This window comes from Osmia lignaria, chromosome 10 (genome assembly GCF_051020975.1).
Source record: "Osmia lignaria lignaria isolate PbOS001 chromosome 10, iyOsmLign1, whole genome shotgun sequence".
Lineage (NCBI taxonomy): Eukaryota > Metazoa > Arthropoda > Insecta > Hymenoptera > Megachilidae > Osmia > Osmia lignaria.
This window is the reverse complement of record NC_135041.1, coordinates 13,288,430-13,310,305: the sequence shown is the minus strand read 5'-3', so window position 1 is coordinate 13,310,305 and position 21,876 is coordinate 13,288,430. Positions and strand designations below refer to the sequence as shown.

The 21,876-nt window shown below is 33.3% G+C and overlaps 4 protein-coding genes across 10 annotated transcripts; 2 read left to right on the top strand and 2 right to left on the bottom strand.

Moving 5' to 3' along the window:
- Positions 1-96: 96 nt before the first annotated feature.
- rho-4 (rhomboid-4) lies at positions 97-6,065 on the bottom strand. 7 transcript variants are annotated; one of them, XM_034339749.2, is made up of 5 exons: positions 5,554-6,065; positions 2,463-2,541; positions 2,194-2,382; positions 1,735-2,057; positions 97-1,658 (listed from the first exon to the last, which is right to left on the bottom strand). In XM_034339749.2, the coding sequence occupies exons 1-5, from the start codon at positions 5,604-5,606 to the stop codon at positions 1,148-1,150; spliced, it is 1,155 nt and encodes a 384-aa protein (XP_034195640.1). In that variant the 5' UTR covers positions 5,607-6,065; the 3' UTR covers positions 97-1,147. The 7 variants fall into 7 exon arrangements, with proteins under 7 accessions (XP_034195640.1, XP_034195647.1, XP_034195644.1 ...); XM_034339756.2 differs by lacking the exon at positions 5,554-6,065 and adding an exon at positions 4,716-4,854; XM_034339753.2 differs by lacking the exon at positions 5,554-6,065 and adding an exon at positions 4,102-4,682.
- On the top strand, positions 3,848-7,591 carry Mks1 (Meckel syndrome, type 1). Its single transcript, XM_034339748.2, has 4 exons — positions 3,848-3,979; positions 4,739-5,432; positions 6,200-6,555; positions 6,631-7,591. The coding sequence occupies exons 1-4, from the start codon at positions 3,903-3,905 to the stop codon at positions 7,028-7,030; spliced, it is 1,527 nt and encodes a 508-aa protein (XP_034195639.2). The 5' UTR covers positions 3,848-3,902; the 3' UTR covers positions 7,031-7,591.
- Positions 7,592-7,680: 89 nt separating this feature from the next.
- EMC7 (ER membrane protein complex subunit 7) lies at positions 7,681-9,069 on the bottom strand. The gene is made up of 4 exons (XM_034339759.2): positions 8,786-9,069; positions 8,371-8,629; positions 8,022-8,096; positions 7,681-7,951 (listed from the first exon to the last, which is right to left on the bottom strand). Exons 1-4 carry the CDS (start codon positions 8,992-8,994, stop codon positions 7,820-7,822), a joined length of 675 nt encoding a protein of 224 aa, XP_034195650.2. The 5' UTR covers positions 8,995-9,069; the 3' UTR covers positions 7,681-7,819.
- A 438-nt stretch (positions 9,070-9,507) lies between these two features.
- LOC117611778 (uncharacterized) lies at positions 9,508-21,813 on the top strand. The gene is made up of 6 exons (XM_034340049.2): positions 9,508-9,717; positions 12,019-12,224; positions 16,973-17,105; positions 18,254-18,387; positions 18,587-18,788; positions 19,976-21,813. Exons 1-6 carry the CDS (start codon positions 9,654-9,656, stop codon positions 20,077-20,079), a joined length of 843 nt encoding a protein of 280 aa, XP_034195940.1. The 5' UTR covers positions 9,508-9,653; the 3' UTR covers positions 20,080-21,813.
- Positions 21,814-21,876: the final 63 nt, after the last annotated feature.

Sequence of the window (21,876 nt, the reverse complement as noted above, 5' to 3'; positions counted from 1 at the left end):
AAAAATGATAGACTTCTCTAAAAAAAATGGAGAGAAAGCATTTTTGAAATTTAATTAATATTTGATATTTATTACAAAACTTACGTACACGAGATAATACATAAAAAGCACTTACATGCAAAAAACCATATAAATACCAGTAACAAATATAATTCTTTAAATGAGGTTCTTTATTCATCTATTGTTCAACACGGTTCGTTGTAATTACGTTTCCTTTTTATTTATGCACAAACTACCCTATCTCTTGAGATCGTCTCAGTACACCTAGCGTGTAACATCTTTCTGAAGCAATACACTCACTTCAGTGTTCGTCTTTTACAATACTTCTTAAACTAGCAGTTCATTTTAATATTTAAAAAATATTTTCTTTTTATAATGTACTTGAGGATTTTTTCAACACTGTAAAAACACACAACGCACTCTTATAATATTATTGTTTGTTATTGTTTGATTTTAAGTTGTTTTAACGTTACAATATACAAAAGGACAACATCTGGGCCTTATACATTATAATCAAATTATTTTTGCAACTCGTTAGTAATTTACGAATCAGGTACATGACATCGTGAATTATAAATACATGATACAATGAAATGTAGTAACTTATTACGTAAAAATTCTTGATAATTTATCTCATATCAATAATACTTAAAATTTATCATAATAGTAAAAATTGTTCAAAGTTAAATACTATGAGTAATAAGAAAATTACTCGGTTGTGCGTAAAGATGTTCAAAATATTGCAGTATTAATACCACAATAACTTATTAATGTTTCTCCAATTTAAAATTTGTCATTCTTCATTGGTTTTTTTCATACAACTTTTGAAGAGTTATTAACAAATTATTTCTAACAAAATAGTTCTTAATTAACAGTGTCTATTGTCAAGGCATTTTCTATCACAGATATCTAATTCGCCTAAACGATTGTGCGTATTAAATGCAGTTGTATATAAATACATTTAAAAAATATGTAATCTGTTCATTCAAATATGTAACACGTTAATTTGTTATGTTTCTTCAACTATTTTTATGACAAAATTTATATCCATTTCTGCTCGTATCATGGCAAGATCATAAACTCTATTTACAGTAAAAAAAAAAAAAGGAAACACCAAAAATAAATATATGAAAGTTAATACTAATAACTACTCGTAATGAGAAGTGTATAAAATATTCCAGAAAATGGCAGCTGTCATGAGTGCAGTGTAAGTAATAATACTGGCCCACCAAACAACTTTTTCCCAGGTTTTCACTTCAAGATTACGAAGTACATTTATGCCCACAAGTAGGCCTGCAATAGCACCAGCAAAATGTGCAACATATCCAACTTGGTCGTCGGTTGCTAATACATAACGGTTATATATTGCTTGACCAATGTCAGCGGACGTTACAACAAGAAATACTAACAATTGCAAAACGGCGAACTCCATCTGAGACCAGTTCATTAAAATAGTTGCAACATGAGCAGTTATTAATGCATATACACCACCCGATGCACCCGCCAAGTATACTCTAGGGTCAGACACGGATGTACCAAGAGATCCTGCCACTACTCCAGCTAGATATATGATTAGTACTCTCCACCATTTGTGCACCATTTCTAATGGAATACCCAACATTATTTGTACAAGTAAGTTTACCACTAGATGAAATACCCTGTTGGGAATAAAATTCTTAATTAATTCGTCGTATAAACATGATACTTAATGGTAATGCAAAGTGAAATACATACCCTACATGTACAAACATGTATGTTATATACCTCCATGCTTGATACCTTTTGTGTGGATTATAAATAAATAATGTAGCTGCTGGTCCTTCTACAGAAGGCGTTCTGTATACGATCACATCGTACAAAAATAAAACAATTTCTAATATTGATATAATTATCATGGCTAGTGCTGGAGGGTTACAAGTATATTCTTCTTCATACTGTCCATCAGGAAAATCACTGGAACGTGTTAAATGTAAAGTACTAGGTCTTTGTGGTACCATTGATTGTACATATCTTTGTACAAGATGTCCAAAAACACCTTGCATATCTTTTCTGTGAATCTAGAAAAAAAAAATGATTTGAATTGCTATATAAATTTTTGTTAGCTACAATGTTATAAATTAATTTTAAATATAAAATATAAAAATTTCACAACAATGTATAACATAAATATAAAAGAAATAAAAATGAGGATACCATAGCTATAAATTCTGGATAATCTAAATATCCAGAATCATCTAAATCTGCCTTACGCATTATTAGATGAACAACTCTGGTTGGAATATCATTAGAATAAGCAGAACTTCGTATCATTGCTCTTAATTCTTGGTAAGAAATTTTCCCATCACCGTCAAGATCATATTTTTCAAATATAGACTTCCAATGCTGAAAAAAATTACTTGTTATAATGATTATGTATAGAATTCATGAAGGTTATAATGAAAATGATAAAAATCAATTCTTACAGAGTTATTATATTGTAATGGTATTGTTATACCCGATTCCCCATCTTGAGTAGTCGACATCCTTATTAGTTTGAAACCTCTGCAAAATATAACAGAACACAACTTAACAATAAAGCTATTGTTATTAAATCTTATATTAAACAATTTTCAATATTAAACTTAATTAAACTTAAGTATACTTCCTGACAAAACAGAAATTAAACTTAATTACAAGAGTATCAAAAAAGTAAGAAAATATATTTGTATATTTTATACCTTTACTTGATAAATAAATTATTTGAATAAGCAAGCGATGCGAGTTACACCTATATATATTAAACACGCGTACGGACATCCGTCCAACAGTCGAAGGTGCTTCGTCAAGATATCACGGATAAATTAGTCATTTTCTCTGAGCAATATTGTTTCAATGGTGCACGCCTATTTTATCTTATCAATCGATGAACTATTCGGAAAGTCGACGATGATAACTTACGTAGCATCGATGACATATTCAATCAACAATGTACGTTAAATCCAACTCTCATTATTATATACACGGTATATAAACATACTTCATTCATCAATAAATATCACATATATTATACCTGTACACTTGAAGATTCTAATCGATATAATAACTTGAATTATCTTTGAAAAAAATTTTCCATTACTGTACGATCAATTAAATCAGGATAGAAACATTCGTTTCATCACGCAGAACAGGATATGTATATGTTTGAAAATGCTGCACGTTAAAGTCGCCAGCGTCGCAACAGGTGAACTCAACGACCAAAAGTATCGTACAAATAGAAAGTACCGCAAGATAGAATGTTGTAATCATTCTTTTACTGATTGTCAACACAGTACTTTAATTTTTATTGATTGCTAATTATCCATACTTGAACAAAAGTACAGAGTTTGGAATTGCAAAAAGTTGCAAACGAAAAAGTATGTTTAAAAATGGGTATCGGTTTAGAGAATTTGTTTACATAAACGGAAATTGGATCATGCAATTATTTTATATGAGTTATGATTAATTGAAGTCTAAAATAATCACAAAGGAATTTTTATTGTTATCAGAAGAAGTATGTATAATCATAATAATCTTCGAATCTACAAGTTACAGCAAATAAGAAGAATCGTTTTTTGCTGATTCATTTAATTTTTTAAAGAAGTCACAAAAATTCACTTGTTTGTATTAGATATCTTGAAAATTATCAATGAAATCTATCATCATTGCCTTAAAACAATATCGAATACATACATAGTCAATACTGGACATCTTACACCATATAAATGTATAGTTCAGTCATTTGTGGCTTATACTAGTTACTAAGCAACAAGAAAATCGATAAACAATGCATTCGCTTACGATTGTCGGTGGTTAGTGGTTGCTTTCTAGACTTCAGACTTTTAGTTTACCTTTTGCACGAGTGTCTGAAGGTTCTTCGAATAAACATGCCAAACAAAATACGAAAGAAAAAGATTGCTGCCAATTATAAAGTTAAAGAACCTATCGGTAATTTTAAATTAAGGTAATGATAAAATAGTTTGAGAGAAATTCAGTATTAGAAAAAATGTCTTATTAGGACATCATGTACACCTTTTTTTCACTACGATATCACTTTATGACCGACCAAGTTTCATTGTTATCTACCTGTTGATGACGGTCGCGGCTGCTTGTTCGAACGTCGAAGTATCACCAACTTTTCTCGTTCATTTTTCAAAATACAAGGTGTGGTTGGTTTGAATGTGTTCTCTTAATTGAAAGATGATGTCTTCCCTTTTTTATAATTACAACCTGGTTTATATTTTGATTGGTGAAGGAGATGCCAAAAAGTGGTGGCAACAAGAGTAGTGGGGAAAGTAATGAAAGTACGATGTTTTGTATTTTGGAAGTAGATCTTCGACGAAGTTAAAAATTTTCAATAAGCGTAATCGGTCGCAATATCATAATCTCTTAATTAACAATAAGAGGAAAGGTAGACGAAGGAATTTCCCACGATTAGCATTCGGTCTTATTGTTACGGGAATCCCGGGAAATCCTAAGGTGATCTAGGAAGATGACCTTAAAAAAGTTATCCGATATTAACTGACAATGAGTCACTTTACATGTTATCTGAATCGATATAATTAACTTGGATCGTCGAAACAATTGTAAAGAAACAACTGTGCTGTTTAGCCGGCTAAACTTGCGGGCAGATCTGTCGATAGAATTAAATCCCGTAGCCATCTGGCAGAGATTGTTTCTACCTACTAAATTGTATTTACCTTTCGCGTGTTTATTGTTACAGAGTCAAAATCGTACAGCAAAGGCCTTTGCTTGCAGATCTCCTCGAAAACGAAGGGGATACCAGAGACTCGAATTTTCTTGAAGAAGAGGATCGTATTTTTAGCTGGCAAGAAAAAGTATTTAGCCCGTTTGAAGCGACTTTTTACAGTGACCAGAACAATTGTCTGACCGAACAACAGAAACTATATTACCAACAAATCAAAGATAACGATATTCAAGGTTCTCTATTGTACACATACACCCAAAATGATTCTTATTACTTGGAGAATGAATTATTGACCGAACCGTGTAAGACAAGATTAGGGATCAGAAATCAAACTGCATTACCGGCCTTGCAAAATCGTAAACCTTTCCAGGAAAGGTATAATAAAATAGTGCTGGATGATGTACCTAATAAAACAAGGATTCGTATAAACCATTACCATTACATGGAACGTTCTACGATGTATGTCATGGTTGATTTATCTCAACGAGATAAAACCTTAACAAGTTCTGACGATGATATGGAAACGGTATTGTGTGTCATTACGTATGACGGGTTGCACAAAATTTTGTCAATCAATCCTGACTTTACGGACGATCATTGTTACATTATCGCGAATTCCAATGGTGTTAAATTTAATTATTGGCTCGAGCATGCTTCCGAGAAACCATCGTCATTGGAATTGCAACAACAACAAAATGAAGCGCGACGAGTAAGTTTATTTAAAATGGATCTGTCATTATAAACCGGTTTGCGTAGGTTTTCAAGTTTACTCATTCGAATGTATTAAATAAAAAAAAAAAGATTAAAAATATTTTGCAAAAGATACGTACCCTACATAAGAGATTTCAGAGATTTGTCTCATCACTCGTTGCGGACTAAACATGTTTCTTGAATTCAATGAAAATTTATCAAATTCACCAGTAATCTTTTCATACTTGAACAACTGTCACACTAAACTGATTTTAATTGTTTTATTTTACATTTGGTTAAAACACGCTTAGGAAACATGTACGTGTTAATAATTAATTGAGTATTGCTTATCATTTTATTATACGTTAGGTATTAATAAAGTTTTACAAATTATTAACAATACTGAACACGCGGATGATGAACAATTAAGCAAGTTAACCGGTGTGATTTCAAAACGCAACTGAAATTCTATAGCGATGAATGGCTGTTTGAATACTTCACGCTTGTCTGTTGAATCATACGTGTGTATACCTATATACGTATACCTACACATGCGGGCATACGAGTTTGTATTTTTTACACGTGTATATAGAGTTTGTAGCAATAGTATCATTTAACACAGAACTAATTTTCGTACAATTTCCGACTAGTAATGATCGTGCAATTATTTTGTGCTATCATCCAATGTTATGTTATGTAAAAAAATATGTATTTACTTCATTTGATACTAATATTTATTGTATAAATTAATAGAATTTTTTGTTTTTTACATAATTTATGATATAGGAAATCAGGAACCGATTAATGTACAAGGAAGCAGAAATATCTCATGGTATACAGTTGACATCACCTGATGTATACAAATTCTTTATAAAATTGGATATTCTATCGGTTCATAATTTTTTCTTTGATGGACTCTCTGTCTCTTACCAAATGAACTTACCAGAACAGTGGAGCACAAATAAAGAGGACAGATTATTTGGAAGAACCCAGAGATGTAATTTGATAAATAATTCTGCATATTTTAGTTATGCTACAGAGATGTCACTAGATCTTCATTCAGCAAGCATTGAAACAGAAGATACTGTACCATGCTGGCCAAGATTATTGTTATCAGTTATATCCCTTGACAGTTGGTCCAGGTACTGGGTATAATGAATGCAATACTGGGTTTTTGAATGCAATATAAAGATGTTTAAAATTAAATAAAACTTCAGGTATCGTACAGAAGGTTATGCTAGTCTACCTTTGCCTGTATTACCTGGTTCATATAAATTCAATATTCCAACATGGAGAGCAACAGGAAGTATTATTAATTCTCTTAGAAGGTTTTTTACAGGTGGTACTTATGAACTGGAAGATATAACATACTGTGGTATTCCTCAAGGACATGAAGGTAAAATGTTAAGTAAGTCACAATTAAATGTCACTCCAAGTGGTAATATAAAGTTAAATATGAATATTGTTCATCAAACTAGTTCTGCTAAAGATAGAGATCAGTTAGAGTATCTTCAACATCTGAGTACAGATAAATTTATGACTAATATAGAAAATATTTTTGAACAGTTTAAAGCAGCTAGAGAACATATGTTGAAAATTAAAAATTTAAATATTTAAATGTAAATAATAAATTAATAGTAATAATAGATTTTTGAATTGAAAGAAACAATCTGTGATACAATAAGCAGTTCTATTTAAAAGAGGTAAAGGTCATCTCCGTTTCCCGAAAAATGTACAAATATAAAATATTTATGAACATATATTATGTTAGCTATGAAAAACAATAAAACTTTTCCTGTTTTATTTTTTTTTCATATATTTACTAGAAAAATGCTGGCTAATGTTGGCGTAACACATCCGGTACACAAAATAAATATACAAACATTTAAAGGAATACTATAAGTATAAATGCAATTTTAACATCATACGCTTTTTATTTTAACTACAAACACGGTTTTTTAAGCACTGATTCATCTAGTGCCAAATAATTTTTCTTTTGTTATATTCAATTTGTGTATTTTACATACACTTTATATACGTGCATCCGAACGATTTTGAATCCGAATTTGAATTAATATTTACTATATAAAACATAAAAAGTATATTTTGTTAACATCTTCCAAAATGTATTTTTTTTGTTTGCTTAAAATTTACTATTTTACAACAGCAATTTATAAAACATTTTTATTATACAACTAACTTGTGATAAGTTGTGTGACAAAATTTTATAAATTATATTTAAATTACACATTAAAATAATATTTTGTATGATTCACTGTTGTTTCTTCAATTATAAAGTTACATGGAATTCAAAAAAGAGTGAGGCATAATTTTATATTCTAAAATGGAGCTAAGAATTAAAAGACTAGAGTAAAAGTGCAAATATATATCCTAAAGACATTTAAATCATTGCCTCTTTTTTGCAGCTTTTACTGCTTTTGTTTTTTGTTTTTCTCCTCCAGATAAACAATATGATGTTATTACTTCTGACATTTCTGGTATATTATAATTGGTAAAATTATTTAACTGTTCCATTTCCTGTAACAATAAAACAGAAAACAATGTTGAAGTCAAATAAAAATTTATCTTATAAATCTATTTTACCAACCTTTCTAGTTTCAGGATCATTCATAATTTTTGGTATAATCATAATCAACAAGAATGGTAGTATCATCATTAATACCTATATGAAAATAACACAAAATAAACATATAATACAATTTCATTTATCTATACTTGATGTCAAGAGAGTCCATAACTACGAAAAGACCAGTTTTCGTTCTTTTCTGCGCATTGTCGCTCTGATTGGTGATACTTCCAGCGGAAGTGAATAGCGATTGGCGGATCGCTTTCTCCCACCATCACTGCGTTCCCCCACCATCTTCCAACCTGCGCGTTTAGTTATGGACTCTCGTGACATCAAGTATATATTAATAATGATATAATAAGTTTCATACCATTGGATTAAATAAAAAGTCTGTTACTCTCCACTGTTCTCTGACTTGGAAATAACGAAATGGTGTTAGTGGTCTCATTTTTAATGGGTATGGAACCTGTGTTACTTGGGCTGTTTGAATTAAATTAACTTTGCGAGCTCTGAATTTTCCTTTTGAGTTAATTTCTACTCTTACAGGTTCATAGACACAATTTGGATTTACAACTTCAATTATATAGGATCCAGATGGAACATTAGAAATAATAAATGTGCCATCCTCCCTAAAAGTATCAAAAAAGATAATACTAATCCTAACCTATATAGAGTTTTAGAAACATTATTCTGCATAGTTTTGATGTTTGAAAAAAATTTTATTGTCCCTCGTAGATAAATACTTTTCTTAATTATTGATAATTTTAGATATATAGTCAATTTACCTCAAAAAACCATAATGCTCTCCACCATTAGCCATGACGTGTGTCATAAGTTGCCATCCATTTGAAGCACCGTTTTCCCATGGAAAAACTTTTCCCTCGATAATGTATAGCTCCGTTGATGTGTCCTCATCGTTTTCGGCAATTACGTACTTATTTGATATATTGACAATAAGGAAAAATAGAAAAATAACACTTCTGTGCATGATCATGTTGGATGTAAATATACTCAAATACACTTTGTACAGTTTACATGAAAACCTTAAACCTATTATTCGTTCAACAAGAACTCATACTTGTCATACGACGAATTTTCATTGGTTCTGCGCACTGGCTCAAGCATGCTTCGTCTGCGCATTGGCTGAAGCATGCTTCGTCTGCGCATTGGCTCAAGCATGCTTCGTCTGCGCATTGGCTGAAGCATGCTTCGTTTGCGCATTGGCCGAAGCATGCTTCGTCTGCGCATGCGCGTCGTAGTACCGAGCCCAGTATACCCGTTGGTCTCATATTCAGTAACTCTTCGATCGTTGACGTTGTTACTTCGACAGATATATTTGTGTTTACCGTGTATATAACCACGAAGTGTCACGAAGCTAGGAGTACGAGTAGAAGGCGTCCCTGAGCTGCGCAAAACAGGTATGTTCTCTTGTTGAACGAATAGTACTGTCTATAAACACAGTGAGTTTCTGTTCTACGTATTACATTCTATGGGAGGTGGTCGAACGATCGAAAAGCTTCGTCAGTTGTAGCGCCGACTCGGCTCGAAGTTGTGTAGTTTAAAGGCACATCACTGTACAAACTAGAAGCACGTTTTTTTCCTATTAAGTAACGTAGACACAGTAACATTCGAGATAAAAAAGCTCATACGACAATGCCGCGTCAACCAGCACATTGGAGAAAATTCGTACTCGTCTATATTTTCCAGTTATTTTCATGTAAGTTATACGCAATCGTAAACACCCACCCGGCCAGTTCATTCTGTTTTCAGACAGTGAAAATAAGAATTATTTCGTTATAATTTTAAGTGTCATACTACTTAAAATACAAAGGAATTTATAAACTAGTTTACTTGATCATTTTTTTCTATAATTTATGTTTAATAACGTGTGATAATTTGTATATTGTGGAGTTTGAATGAAGGCTTGCGTAAGGGCTAGCGTTCCATTGAGTACGAGAGTAAACAAACTCTTTAGTGACATTTGGTACATATAACAGTGCAATTCATGTAAATTGTTTCTTTCAAATTAATACACAAAGTTGTATTATTAGAATAAATAGAAAATTTATCGGAGACAATTACAACAATCGTACTTAATACATTTTTCTACAAGGTCGTATTATTTATCAGATTTCTAATTAAGTGATTCAAAGGAATTACCTAGTGATCAAAGAAACGCGTGCACATTTTTCGCGGTTTTTTTAAACGTCACTCTTTTAACCCTATACCTTCTTTTTCATAGTGTTTATTTTTTTTCGATGTTCAGATTGTACAATTCAGTGATTTGTACAATTTTTTATAAATTATACATCATTTTATTGTCCCTGAAAGTTCCAACATTTTTATCCGCTAAAGAGTACTCGAGGTTAGAAAATAAAAAATAAGTTTTGTGCTTGCTTTTGAGGGGATCTCTGCGACTCCTCGAACGACCGTTTAAATGCGAGTGAAAAACCATTAAAAATCTCAAGTGTTACGCGACGGTGGTTCGGAAAATGGAACGATTTCGTTTCTATGATTCCGTTGTCCTCGAATATGGTGCTTTCGGAACGTCTTGAACCGCTGGAATACCGTGCGCCCGTGTTGGTAACACGCGCTTTCCAGTGATCGATACAGTAACACCTCCCAGCAACAGGGTACTGCCACAAGTAGTTATAGTCAACCGAAACCTCTCCATTCTTCCGTACGCTTTTATTACGTCGAACGTATTTTTCAATGCGTTATTCGCGATCTTCCTCTCATTTTCTGTCCAACAAATCATATAAGATCCTATCTGCCCAACGAGTTAACGCTGGAAGTTAACAGGAAATTGACGATCCTCCGAGTCGACCTAGATATCGATGAACATCGTTGGCGAATTAATAGACACCTTCTTATCGAGCCTGATTATTATGTTATTAACACTTTCATTGAAAATAATTTCTCGTATGTTTATCGTTTAATTTTTGCTTTTATGCGTTTGAGTATTGTAATTGGATCAGTTTTCTTCTGAACTGACGTGGCAGACTTTTCCCGAGGATACGGTATTAAGTTGTTAAATTATGTATTTCTAAATTAATATCACGTTCGAAAGGTTAAACAAATATCTAATGATCGCTAAATTTAGCCACTAGGAAATTAATCCTAAAAGCATTGATTTCCAAGAAATTGATCGCTTTTTTGTTAGTCTAATAAAGAATTAGGACGTTGACCCAAGTTATTTTTCTACCACTCCGTGAGAAATGAAATACTCTTCAGCATGTATTTTTAATTAGAAAATGGTAACAAAATTAATTCCATCTAATGTTCCGCACCATAAATCGTGGCGGAAATGTTCGTTTTATTTCATGCATAAATTAATGAATGATTTTGTTGTTAACGAAGTTGCAGCAGCGAGTGAAGCGTTTCGTTGTTGAATGGTAACGAGGCAAGTTTCGAGCGTTAGAATCGTACGCGCGAATGTGTTTAAGCGTTATTTTTAACCGGATGTAACGATACATTTGAGATTTGATGAATTAAATATTATTTTTCACTGGTTATTATCCTCGAATTCAGACCGTGGCTTTATTTCGTGTGTCCATTTCAAGTGGCCATACCGGCACGGATTTTCGCGCACATTTTCCACCGCAACGCTTTGATTTATTCCTCGCGAGCGGCTTTCCCTTTGAATAGCATTTTGCATGCTCCCGTTTAGCGTATCCTGGGATATGAAAATTCATCGGAGGCTATGATATATTTTCAGCCCAGTGGAATTAATTTATTTGCGAACGAGAGTAAAATGCATCTACTGAAATCTACAATGAATTCATTCGTGAATATTTACAACGAACAGTTAACAAATCTTCTATGTATTTACATTATTCTATGTATTATTATTGGAAATCACTGCGATGAATTGTATTATTTCTGAATATATTATCATACCAAATAACAACACTTATAGTATATCAATTTGTATGGTATCTCGGCCATGAAATTATGTCAGATTTTCTGTATTTCATAATCAACCAACGATAAATGGTGATTATCGATAATTTTTCAGATGCAACTTCCACGGTGCATGTACAACTGATAGCACCGCGCTATGTAACCTACGGGAGCACAGCAGTTCTCCATTGCAATCATAGTGTCTCAGATGCTTCCTTGCATAAAGTCGAGTTCATGAAGGATGACAAGACGATATTACGATACATAAAGGATAGGAAACCGCCGTTCCTTAAATGGGGGGTAGACGGCGCAAACATGGAGGTGAGTTTGATGCAATTAACCCGTGCCATCTCTGTGTTTCAATTATGCTTGCTTTAAGCAATTGTATAGTCATAATTATCCTTGCCATTAAGTCCAACAAATAGGACATTTCTTACGGAAATTTATACTAATTACTTACATCAATTTAATCCGTTAATGACTGAGTCTAAATGTTCAATATTTAATTATTATGATATATGATAAAGAGAATTTATCTCTCTATTTTTTGGAGGATATTATATTACCTTGTATTAGCTGAATTTTATTACGAAAAATTGAAAATTCTATTTTTATTCTGATGCGTTGCTTCGTTTCTGTATAATTGGGATCGTGTACTTATTAATAACTTCGGTAGAACAAGGCTTTAATGATACTTGCGCACGAATATTGTACCATGAAAAAGTAATTCATCGGTCTAATGCATTTAACGATTCCGCGATGCCTTGATAAATGATCGCGTGTTCCCCCCTTTTCCTATTGTTCGAAAACTTTTTACAATATATATTGCGACCTTTATGTATCGGAACGTGGAAACTGGAAATTTATTTCTATCTGTATAGTCAGCGGCCATTCAATTCTTTTATTTTTATTTTCGAAAGGAAAACAATACCAGTGAAAAGAATACATTGCGATCGATTAAGCTTCAATAAAATCGATTAAAAACAAATACATAAAGCGGTGTACAAATTATTTCTGCAAATTGTAGTTGAATTTTGTTTTACGTTTTTGTTTATTAGTGGTCCCATGTGCGAGAATATATTTGTATTATTTTCTTTTTTTTTTAAATTTAATGCCCTTTGTTTCTCGATAAAATATTGCAAATACAAAAAAATTTACAACCATGTCGCATTTGAAAATAGCTAGGTGTCTTTTAAATCGAACGAGTCGATAAAAATGACACGTTACCTCGTTCGTGGATCAATCTGTTTGAGTAATATTAGTTGATTAATCGTTTAATTTGCAGTCGCTTTGCTTTTGATAGGTTGTCGCGTGAACGAAAACGTGGTAAATTCCGTCAACGATAAAGTTCCGTTTAAACGACGAATGCTTCCGCTTTCCGAAGACGAATTTATCCGGAAAATTTCTCGATAAAATCAGGAATTTATCAAAAATAAGGAGAATAGTCTGATGGAAAAGAATTTTCAGGTATTCGAAGGAAATTCTTAGGATTAAACATTGCTTGTTCCATACGAAAATAATTAGTTCGAGTACCTATTTCTTTGATTGCGATGGCGATGAAAGAAACACGTCGTTTTTTTTTTTCCTTCTTTTTCCATTTCTCGTGAACTTTTAAACGTAACCAGCCTGCCTTGCAATTTTACATCCCCCGTGTTTGAATGCCTCTAATATGATGGCTCTTAGAGAGTTGTTCGGATACAGGCCGCAAAAGGAAAAAAATTTCATTTCGCGAACTAATGTCGTAATAAAGTAATGAAAGCTTAAAGCCCGACTGAAAAGAAACCGTGTTTGTACCTTCGTTTCTTCTAACGTGTAATTACACAAGGGTAGAAAAAAAAAAGAACACATTTTGGTTGATGCCTTGGAGCCTTGAACAAGAAAATTACATGTTTTTCTTCGAATTTTCCTGTTAGTTTCCTTGTTACTTCTTACCTTATAATCTTTCCTTCCCTTCGTCTGATTAAAATCGTTTCATACTACTTGCTCGTGGAAACTTCCCAACTTTTCCTATCGCATCTATCTGAACGAGACACGGTTCTTTACCCAACTTCTGTATTATTTGAAAATTCTCATTTTCTTTTGCTTGATGCGTTTTACTTGTTCCAATTAAGTAGTATAGACCGACATTAGTCAGACGAAGCATACTACTCTCTGACCAAATGTTGTATCGTTCTATTTCCTCGTCTAAACTTTTCTACGATTTAAAAATATTTATTTTCTGTAACTGCTATATTCTAAATATTAAAGCAGAACAACGAAGTGTAAAAGGTATTCGAAAAGCAAACTTTTCAGTTCTTCCTTCTGCAGCTGTCTGATCAAATACGGTACTATTCTACTTGATAGACTAAGCTTCCCGTTATCTGAAATCTTTTTGTTTGTTTGTTTTGAGAATAAGGAAGGGAAAAGTATCAGCGAGAAAAGTATTAGTTTGACTAAACTCGTTCTATACTATTTGCTAGGGCAAACAAACTTTTAAGATCGTCTGATCAGATACGGTACCATTCTACTTTCACGGCTAAACTCTGCATTATCTAAATAGCCTTTTCATTTCTTTGTTTGTTGCGTTCTTTAAGCGAAATGGAAAGAAGTTGAGAGAATGGTATTCGTCCGATTAATATCATTCCATTCCACTCACTGGAATAATGAAAGTTTCAAGGTTTCACAAGTTCCACATTATCGGCAAATTTTCTCTGTATAAATTACAAAGGGGAAAATAAAGCAAATGAAATTGATAAAATGAATTGAAATGAAACTTTCAAAAATTAACCCACCGTGAATGCAGATATGAAGATATTAAGTTTATGAATTTCGCTCGATATTATTTACTGAAAATAAACCGTACTCGAAATAACAGAACGTATCGTATCTCTGAATATTTACGTTTCGAAAGTTAGAGGAGATTTAATAAAATATTAATGCGACACCACGCGAACGCAGCGTATTCGTGTTCGACGTTTCACAATATGCATAAAACAGTTCGTGTCGAAAGAAAGATGAACGAGCTCTCGTATGCATAACGCGAAACTTTGATCCGATAAAATTAATATTAAAATATCACGGTCAAATATCGTTTGAATTATCCGATGGCTTATCTCGTTATCGACGATATAATATAGCTGTCGTTGATCATCGATTATAATTACAAGTTAGTTAATTATCAATACAATTTAATTTATCGGTCATCAGTAACATTTAGTAAAATTCAAATAACTCTATCAGCAGTCTGTTATTAATTACAAAAGAATCGGCTTAAAACCGCAGGAATAAGTGTTAATTCTCACCACACTTGCATTCTATTGTTAATAAGGAAAGGGGTGAATTTCGCGAACAATGGTAAGGTTCAACAATCAGCATAGGAATAGGGAAAATTTTCGTGATCCGTGAATAAAGTGTTAAGTTGAAAAGGGTTATTCGTGCATAGCACGAACGATTTAGTTTGCGTTGTAAGGTGCATTGTACCCGAAACGTCAGTGGTAACCTAGAAAAAGTGACGCATACACTTTATCGGCGGCTAAACGCGTGGGTTGTTCTGTTTGCCTTGTTCCCTATGCCACGGTATATCCGGCTGCGATAATACCAACCAGTAGACATTATAGTTGAGAAGCGTGGCAGCTTGAATACCCGTAAAGATGAACAGTCAACGGTAAACAGAATTATACCCTTTCATCTACCAGACGATGCTTGAACAACGCTTTGTTACGATTACTTAATATTCAACACCCGCTTCTTTAATACTTTTTATACGGCTATAACAATATCAATACTGCAGGGCCGGCCCCCCAAGGTCCAGGGCACCCATAAGACGATTTTGCGTTTAAGAGTGCAATTAGTTATACGAGCTTTAATGTTAATTTTATAAACTTGATTTGAGGTACCTTTTTTTTATGTCATAAAGGGGCTCGCCTCGGACCACCTGCTATACGATATTATCTACATATGTTTATTAGTTTTAACGAAATAAGGAATGAAGGAACATTATTTATTCGAGTTACACAGCTTATAAAGAGACAAGTAATATGTATTAAACAAATAATTTGAAACTATTCCGTGATTCTCTGGTAGTGGTTAAAGCATGAATTCCGTAAACACAGTTATATACCAGCCTTTCCTCAGGATACGTACTTCCACCTCAATTTCAGCCGACGTTATCCAATCTCGTTCCACATTTCCTGCTATATTAATCCATCTTCTAGAGCCACCGTGAAAAGTGCTCATCTCACATACTCGGTTTACTCCGAGAACCTCGGAGAACACTGTAAACTGCAAGTTTTTCTTCCGCTAGAAATTTACAGTCACTCAGATACTCGTTCGCATACTTTTCAATTTTAAAGAAAATTAAAATATCTGTTCTTCCTCGTTTCTGAAGTGTTCCATGTTTATAGAAAGATTAACAATTACTTTCCAATGGAAACATTTTACTACACCTTGTAGAATATTATAGAAATGAAGTAAAAACGTCTGTTCGAAGAGAACAGTGCGAACGATTTACCAGAGGAAATTGAAATTGTGCGGGGTATTAACGTAACCGGATGTTCGTATCGGGAGACAATATCTAGACTGACATCCTTAGACAGTAGTTATGTGCACGAGAGGACATGGAACTTTTAATAAAAACACGTGTTCGTGACGAGTTCCATTGTCTTTCTTTCGTTCCTGTAATTAGGATTTTTTGGTGGGATGGGCCTGGCCTTTTAGGATTATTAATAGTATCAATATTTTTAGAATGTTAAAACATTAGAGTCTTAGAATGGTGAGAGGTCCAGTCAATATTTTCGGGAAGGGCCAAGTCTACTTTAGTTCTTTTCTAATTACACCGATGCTCCCTTTCACATTTTTTCTTTGCTAACACGTACACGATCAAACCTAAATAGTTTGATCTATTTTCAAGAGATCGATATGTCCTTTTTGAGCGTGCTCGCATGCAAGGGTCAATAATAATGTCGAGAGTACAATGTTGAAGGGTTTAGAACAAGTACGTGGAAAACAGTTGCGTGTTATTTAAGGGAAGTCTTAGATAATCGGTGAACTGTATGGAAAATTAACGAAACGATATTATTGATTGCTTACAGTATATGGCAAATGGCACGACAATCAAATTAAAGGACGTTCGTTTCGAGGCGTCTGGTTCGTATTCCTGTCTGGTTTCGATGACGACTCCTATTTATGCCCAGCCTTCCGACATCGTTCAAATGAAAGTCATAGGTAAGACATTTCTTTGAAATAGAAATTTTTAAATAAATAACACTTAGAGAGAGTTGAAGAACCTACGTTTCGTCTCGCGGAGCATAAATCTACGACATTTGGTCGCAACTCGCAAAATTTCAAAGTTTCGTACAAAAGCTATATAGAATTTTTAACTCTTTCTGTTGCTATAAACGCGAAACATTCAGTTCCTCGTATTACGCGATTTACTTTTTCTGTTACGAAGAATCCCAACTTCGAAAAGTTTCCCCACGATTTGTACTTGTTCAATAAACTTCATATACACGACTGTTTGCACTCGTATGCTTGCAGCCAGAAGAGTAACCGAACGAACGAAATGAAATAGATATAAGGTGAGAGGCAAAAGTAAGTAGACACTGTTCAAAATAGAATATCTCGGTTAAAATTCGACTAAATAATTGGAGGTTTTTTGAGAAGCTATAAAAATTAATTCATTAAAATATGTATTTTCATCGTTTTGAGGTGAAAAGTCGCGATTTTTGGAAATTTTAGTGAATTAATTTTTATAGCTTCTCGAAAAATTTCAAATTATTTAGTTCAATTTTACTTTTGCCTCTCACTGTACGTAAACATATGAGGTAAACGTAATAGTAATAAAACTTTGCGGTTCTTTTTGATCGTAACAAAATCTGCTTGAATCTTACACACTTATGTTTTCAATCGTGACTGGAAAAAAAACAATTTACCTTTTGCCTTTGGCGGATTTCATACAAAATTAAAAAATGTCGAGTAATAAAGCTGCTTCTGATTCGTCCTTTCATCGATCGGCCAACTAATTATACAATCGTTCCGTCTATACCGTGCAATAAAATCGTGATAAAACACGATGTCTTTGCAATTATAATGCACCGTTCGAGCAGAAAAATGTTATATGACCGGCAGCTGCATAAAATTGCAGCGGTCGTATACCAATAATAGATACGAGCAAATACGGGGAGAATATATTTACAAAGGTAATTTTTCGAAGGTGAAATGATTTTTCACGGGAAAAATTAATTTTTCTCCTATTAAATTTAAAAATAAAAATATAAACGGTAGATTGGATGAAGTTTAAAAATACTGAACGATTCTTACCTGGTTTTCAGACCGTACAATAGTGTTCTAATTAGTGTTATGAAATTATACAGTACCACAGACTGAAAACCCGAAAATCACATTCAAGAAAGGAATGTACATGGTGGGCGAAATTTTAGAGGCGAATTGCACCTCCTCGGCTGCGCATCCAGTTCCTCACTTGACTTGGTATATAAACGGCAAGGAGGTGAGTAAATATTACGAATAATCGATCAACCTTTTACTTCGTAAACGTGTTAATTTTGAATTACTAACATCATCAAATATTCTATTAATTTCTTATCTCCACAAATAAATGACTGAGGATTGAAAATGCAATTTCTGATGATCGCCTATATTTATAAAATTCTTGTTCATTTTGTTAATGTTAACGGGTGTTCCGTCAGGTGGATATTAGCCTGGTTAATCATTATCCTCACACGCGTCACAAGGACCAATTGATGTCCGCGACTGCGAAACTAATGATAGAGGTTTCCGCATTGCATGCAGGGGAGAACGGATATCTAGAGATCAGCTGTTATTCCACCATTCCGGATTACCCGTTGCACCAGGAACAGTACGCTGATGTCAGGGAGGAAACGGTTTCGGGTAATTATTTAATCCTTAAATGATTTCGTACATTGCACTTTTATGAATTATCTTCTCTTTAACTTAACAACGAGAACCTGCCTCCTATACTGCTTCTTTTTAGCCAACCCGTATCTAAGCTTGAAAATCTTGAGAAGGGGGCTATAGTATTTAGATTTCGTGAAAAAATTCTTGCGCCATTGTGTTTAGTGGGTAAAAATTCCAACGAATGGCCGATTTTTTCTTTTTTTTTTTTGCCAGTTCCAGTCTGACCGGAAATGACTGAAAAAGAGTTGGCTCTAGAGCGAATCTCGCTCTAGTTAACTTTGGCTTGTTTTAATATTAATAACGATCCGAAGAAATATTTAATGAAATCGATTAAATTTGCAAAGAATAAACTCGCGCATCATATGTTCGTGTAATTAATTTATCGAAAAATTCACTTTAGATACATTTTCAGTACAGAGTGACCTATTTATTTATATTATTTTTTGAAACTATGTAATCGATCGCTGATCGATTCTACCCAAATACATATGTACAAATCACTTCACTTTTTCTATAATACTTTACAGTTACAATTCTGCAGCAATCAATATATTGTAATTATTGAAATGAAATTGAACAAAGAATGTGTGGGGCACATATGTCTATGTAATCACTATTGCAAAGGATTTTATTTAAATTCAGTTTCACTGTTACAGAAAATTTCTCTGTAGTCATTGAATATTTCTAAAAGAATTCCAATTAAAAACTGGAACAACTCAATATTCATGATCCCTTTCATATCAATTTTATAGATTTTCTATCGTAATATAAAATATTTTATATTCTGAATATTTTTTATATTGAAATGAAATATTTTCCAAATTAATTCCATTCTGGAATGCATCCAATCGAAATTCAGTTAGCAGTGCCTTTTGACATTTTCTTTCCCTTGAAATCTCTACGGCCCACGCCAATCAGGATGCACTCAAAACTGTTGAAATTAGCAAATTAATTCGCGGATGTAATACATCCCACGCTGCGAATACATTGGCAAACGATGAGCGATGCAATATCTACACCTACATCATTATACCATTTATAAGTAATTATACCAGTAGCGTTTTTTAGTTTATCAGATAATTACATTTATTAGAAACATTTTTACCATCATTCGCCAGTGTACCAGATTGATTCTCTAACGCGAAATCTGGTTGTTCCAGTGGAAATAAAACCCGCGCCGATCGCTGAATCCTCGAGGGCCCGTGGATGGCCCTTAGCTACATTACTATGCATCCTTTGTACGATGCACAAAATCATTCCTTAATAAAAAGTCAATTGCTTTAGGATAATTTAACGAAGGAACAGGAAGAAAGAATGAAAGAAAAAGAAATGAACAACCTAATTGTGTAATATACGTAACGAGGAGGTAACAAGCGGAGATAAGGGAGAATCGAGGGATATATATATATATATTATATTATATACATATACGTATATATATATTGAAGAACGAACAATCACAATGTCTTCCTTGATTATACCGAAATACACGGGGGGCAGCGATTTTATTGTCTTGCAGAAAAAAAGAAAAAAAAAAAATTTTATAAATCATAGACGCGGCTTCTTCGTGCAACTATTTTCGATTGTCGCTTGTATCGATCGTTATCTATTTCGCGAATTATAATGAATCGTGGCCACGGAAAACGGCGAATGAGATACCGTAGCGCATAGTCGATTCGCCGATGATTAATAATTTCTTCTTTACACTTCCGCTACCGTCTCTTGTCATCACGCGGTACCGCGTGCTCGACCGTCAACCCTTTAACGAGAAATAAAAATATACCTTGACCCGAGGAGAAAGTTCAACGTATGGTAGCGAACGTGTTAAAGAGATGCAAAATAGGAAAAAAAAAAGAGGATGAAAAGGGACACATATTCGTAAACAGATACATACATACATACATTACATACACACACGGGCGCATTTTCTAACAGATACATTTGTCGGCTCGACCGCAAGATTAATCCATTTATCGTCGTTCGTATATTCGTGTTTTCCGTTCAAATCCTTTAACCACGTTGACAGACTATTGCATAGAATAATTGTGTTCGTGAGAGATCAAAGTGGGGGAGTTTAATGTATTCGCGATAGTATATATCAATTACTGTTTCACCTAGTTTTTAGACGGCTACAGTGTTACTCTCTTTAGGTGAGACACCGGTTCTATGCTAATTAGAAGGGGATAGAACCATCTATTTTGTATTGTTCAACGTTTTATGTGATAGAGATGATAAATTACCAGCAGGTACCAATTTAATATGTTCACCTATGTATGTGTACATATCATTAAGTTATATTATTAAGAATTGAAAACAGCACTTGAAACATCATATTACAAATTTAACCCGTTCAAGAAATTATCCACATCTTTCGTTTTTCATTTTTACTCAAACGTCCGTATTGAAACAGTATAAATAGCAGGTGAAATTGTATTAGCGAATTATTTCCGAAATTATTCATCGTAAAAGCAATTATGTGTTCCTGAATAGATGAGTTTATTAATTCACCGCTTAAAGGGGTAATACTGTACCCTTAATATGTGTAAGATGCAATCTTGAACGTTCGATGAATAGATAATTGATTCGATCGAATGTTTCTATCGACCGATACACGGTGTAATTGAATGTCAATTGGTAAGTCGAATTTCTTGTTCGAAATTAAGCTACGTAATCGTTGTTCGAGGTGAATGTTTTTTAAGCGTATTTCTTATTTCAAAGTTAACTTGGAATAGTTGAAATCTTTTATAGTGCAAATCGACGTACCTTTAAATTGTTATTTTCTAGTCATTAACTTACTTTTATATATTCACACCTGTAACTAAAGATGAGCATTGCGATCAATTATTTGAATCTATTTTACATCCTAGTTCGAACATGATCTAAGTGCTCGTCCTAAATGCTAATTTTTAAGTAAAATCGACAGATTACGATGTACCTATATATTTCATATATATATACATATATATATATTAAGAAAAAAAAAAAAATATTATGATAAGTTGTAAGTACATACGAGCTTCGTACGTGTGCACCTGAAAAAAGATTTCGTTTTTTCGTGTTT

Bases quoted from the DNA above. Each gene is read 5' to 3' on its own strand.
- Mks1 (XM_034339748.2), top strand. From the start codon at position 3,903: ATGCCAAACAAAATACGAAAGAAAAAGATTGCTGCCAATTATAAAGTT. The intron at 3,980-4,738 runs GTAATGATAAAA...TTATTGTTACAG, and splicing joins ATCGGTAATTTTAAATTAAG to AGTCAAAATCGTACAGCAAA. The intron at 6,556-6,630 runs GTACTGGGTATA...ATAAAACTTCAG, and splicing joins TCCCTTGACAGTTGGTCCAG to GTATCGTACAGAAGGTTATG.
- rho-4 (XM_034339749.2), bottom strand. From the start codon at position 5,606: ATGTTTAGTCCGCAACGAGTGATGAGACAAATCTCTGAAATCTCTTAT. The intron at 2,383-2,462 runs GTAAGAATTGAT...AATTTTTTTCAG, and splicing joins CATTACAATATAATAACTCT to CATTGGAAGTCTATATTTGA. The intron at 2,058-2,193 runs GTATCCTCATTT...TTTTTTTTCTAG, and splicing joins ATCCAGAATTTATAGCTATG to ATTCACAGAAAAGATATGCA.
- EMC7 (XM_034339759.2), bottom strand. From the start codon at position 8,994: ATGATCATGCACAGAAGTGTTATTTTTCTATTTTTCCTTATTGTCAAT. The intron at 8,097-8,370 runs GTATGAAACTTA...ATTTTCATATAG, and splicing joins ACTTTTTATTTAATCCAATG to GTATTAATGATGATACTACC. The intron at 7,952-8,021 runs GTTGGTAAAATA...TTATTGTTACAG, and splicing joins ATGATCCTGAAACTAGAAAG to GAAATGGAACAGTTAAATAA.
- LOC117611778 (XM_034340049.2), top strand. From the start codon at position 9,654: ATGCCGCGTCAACCAGCACATTGGAGAAAATTCGTACTCGTCTATATT. The intron at 17,106-18,253 runs GTAAGACATTTC...GAAATTATACAG, and splicing joins CGTTCAAATGAAAGTCATAG to TACCACAGACTGAAAACCCG. The intron at 18,789-19,975 runs GTAATTATTTAA...TGGTTGTTCCAG, and splicing joins CAGGGAGGAAACGGTTTCGG to TGGAAATAAAACCCGCGCCG.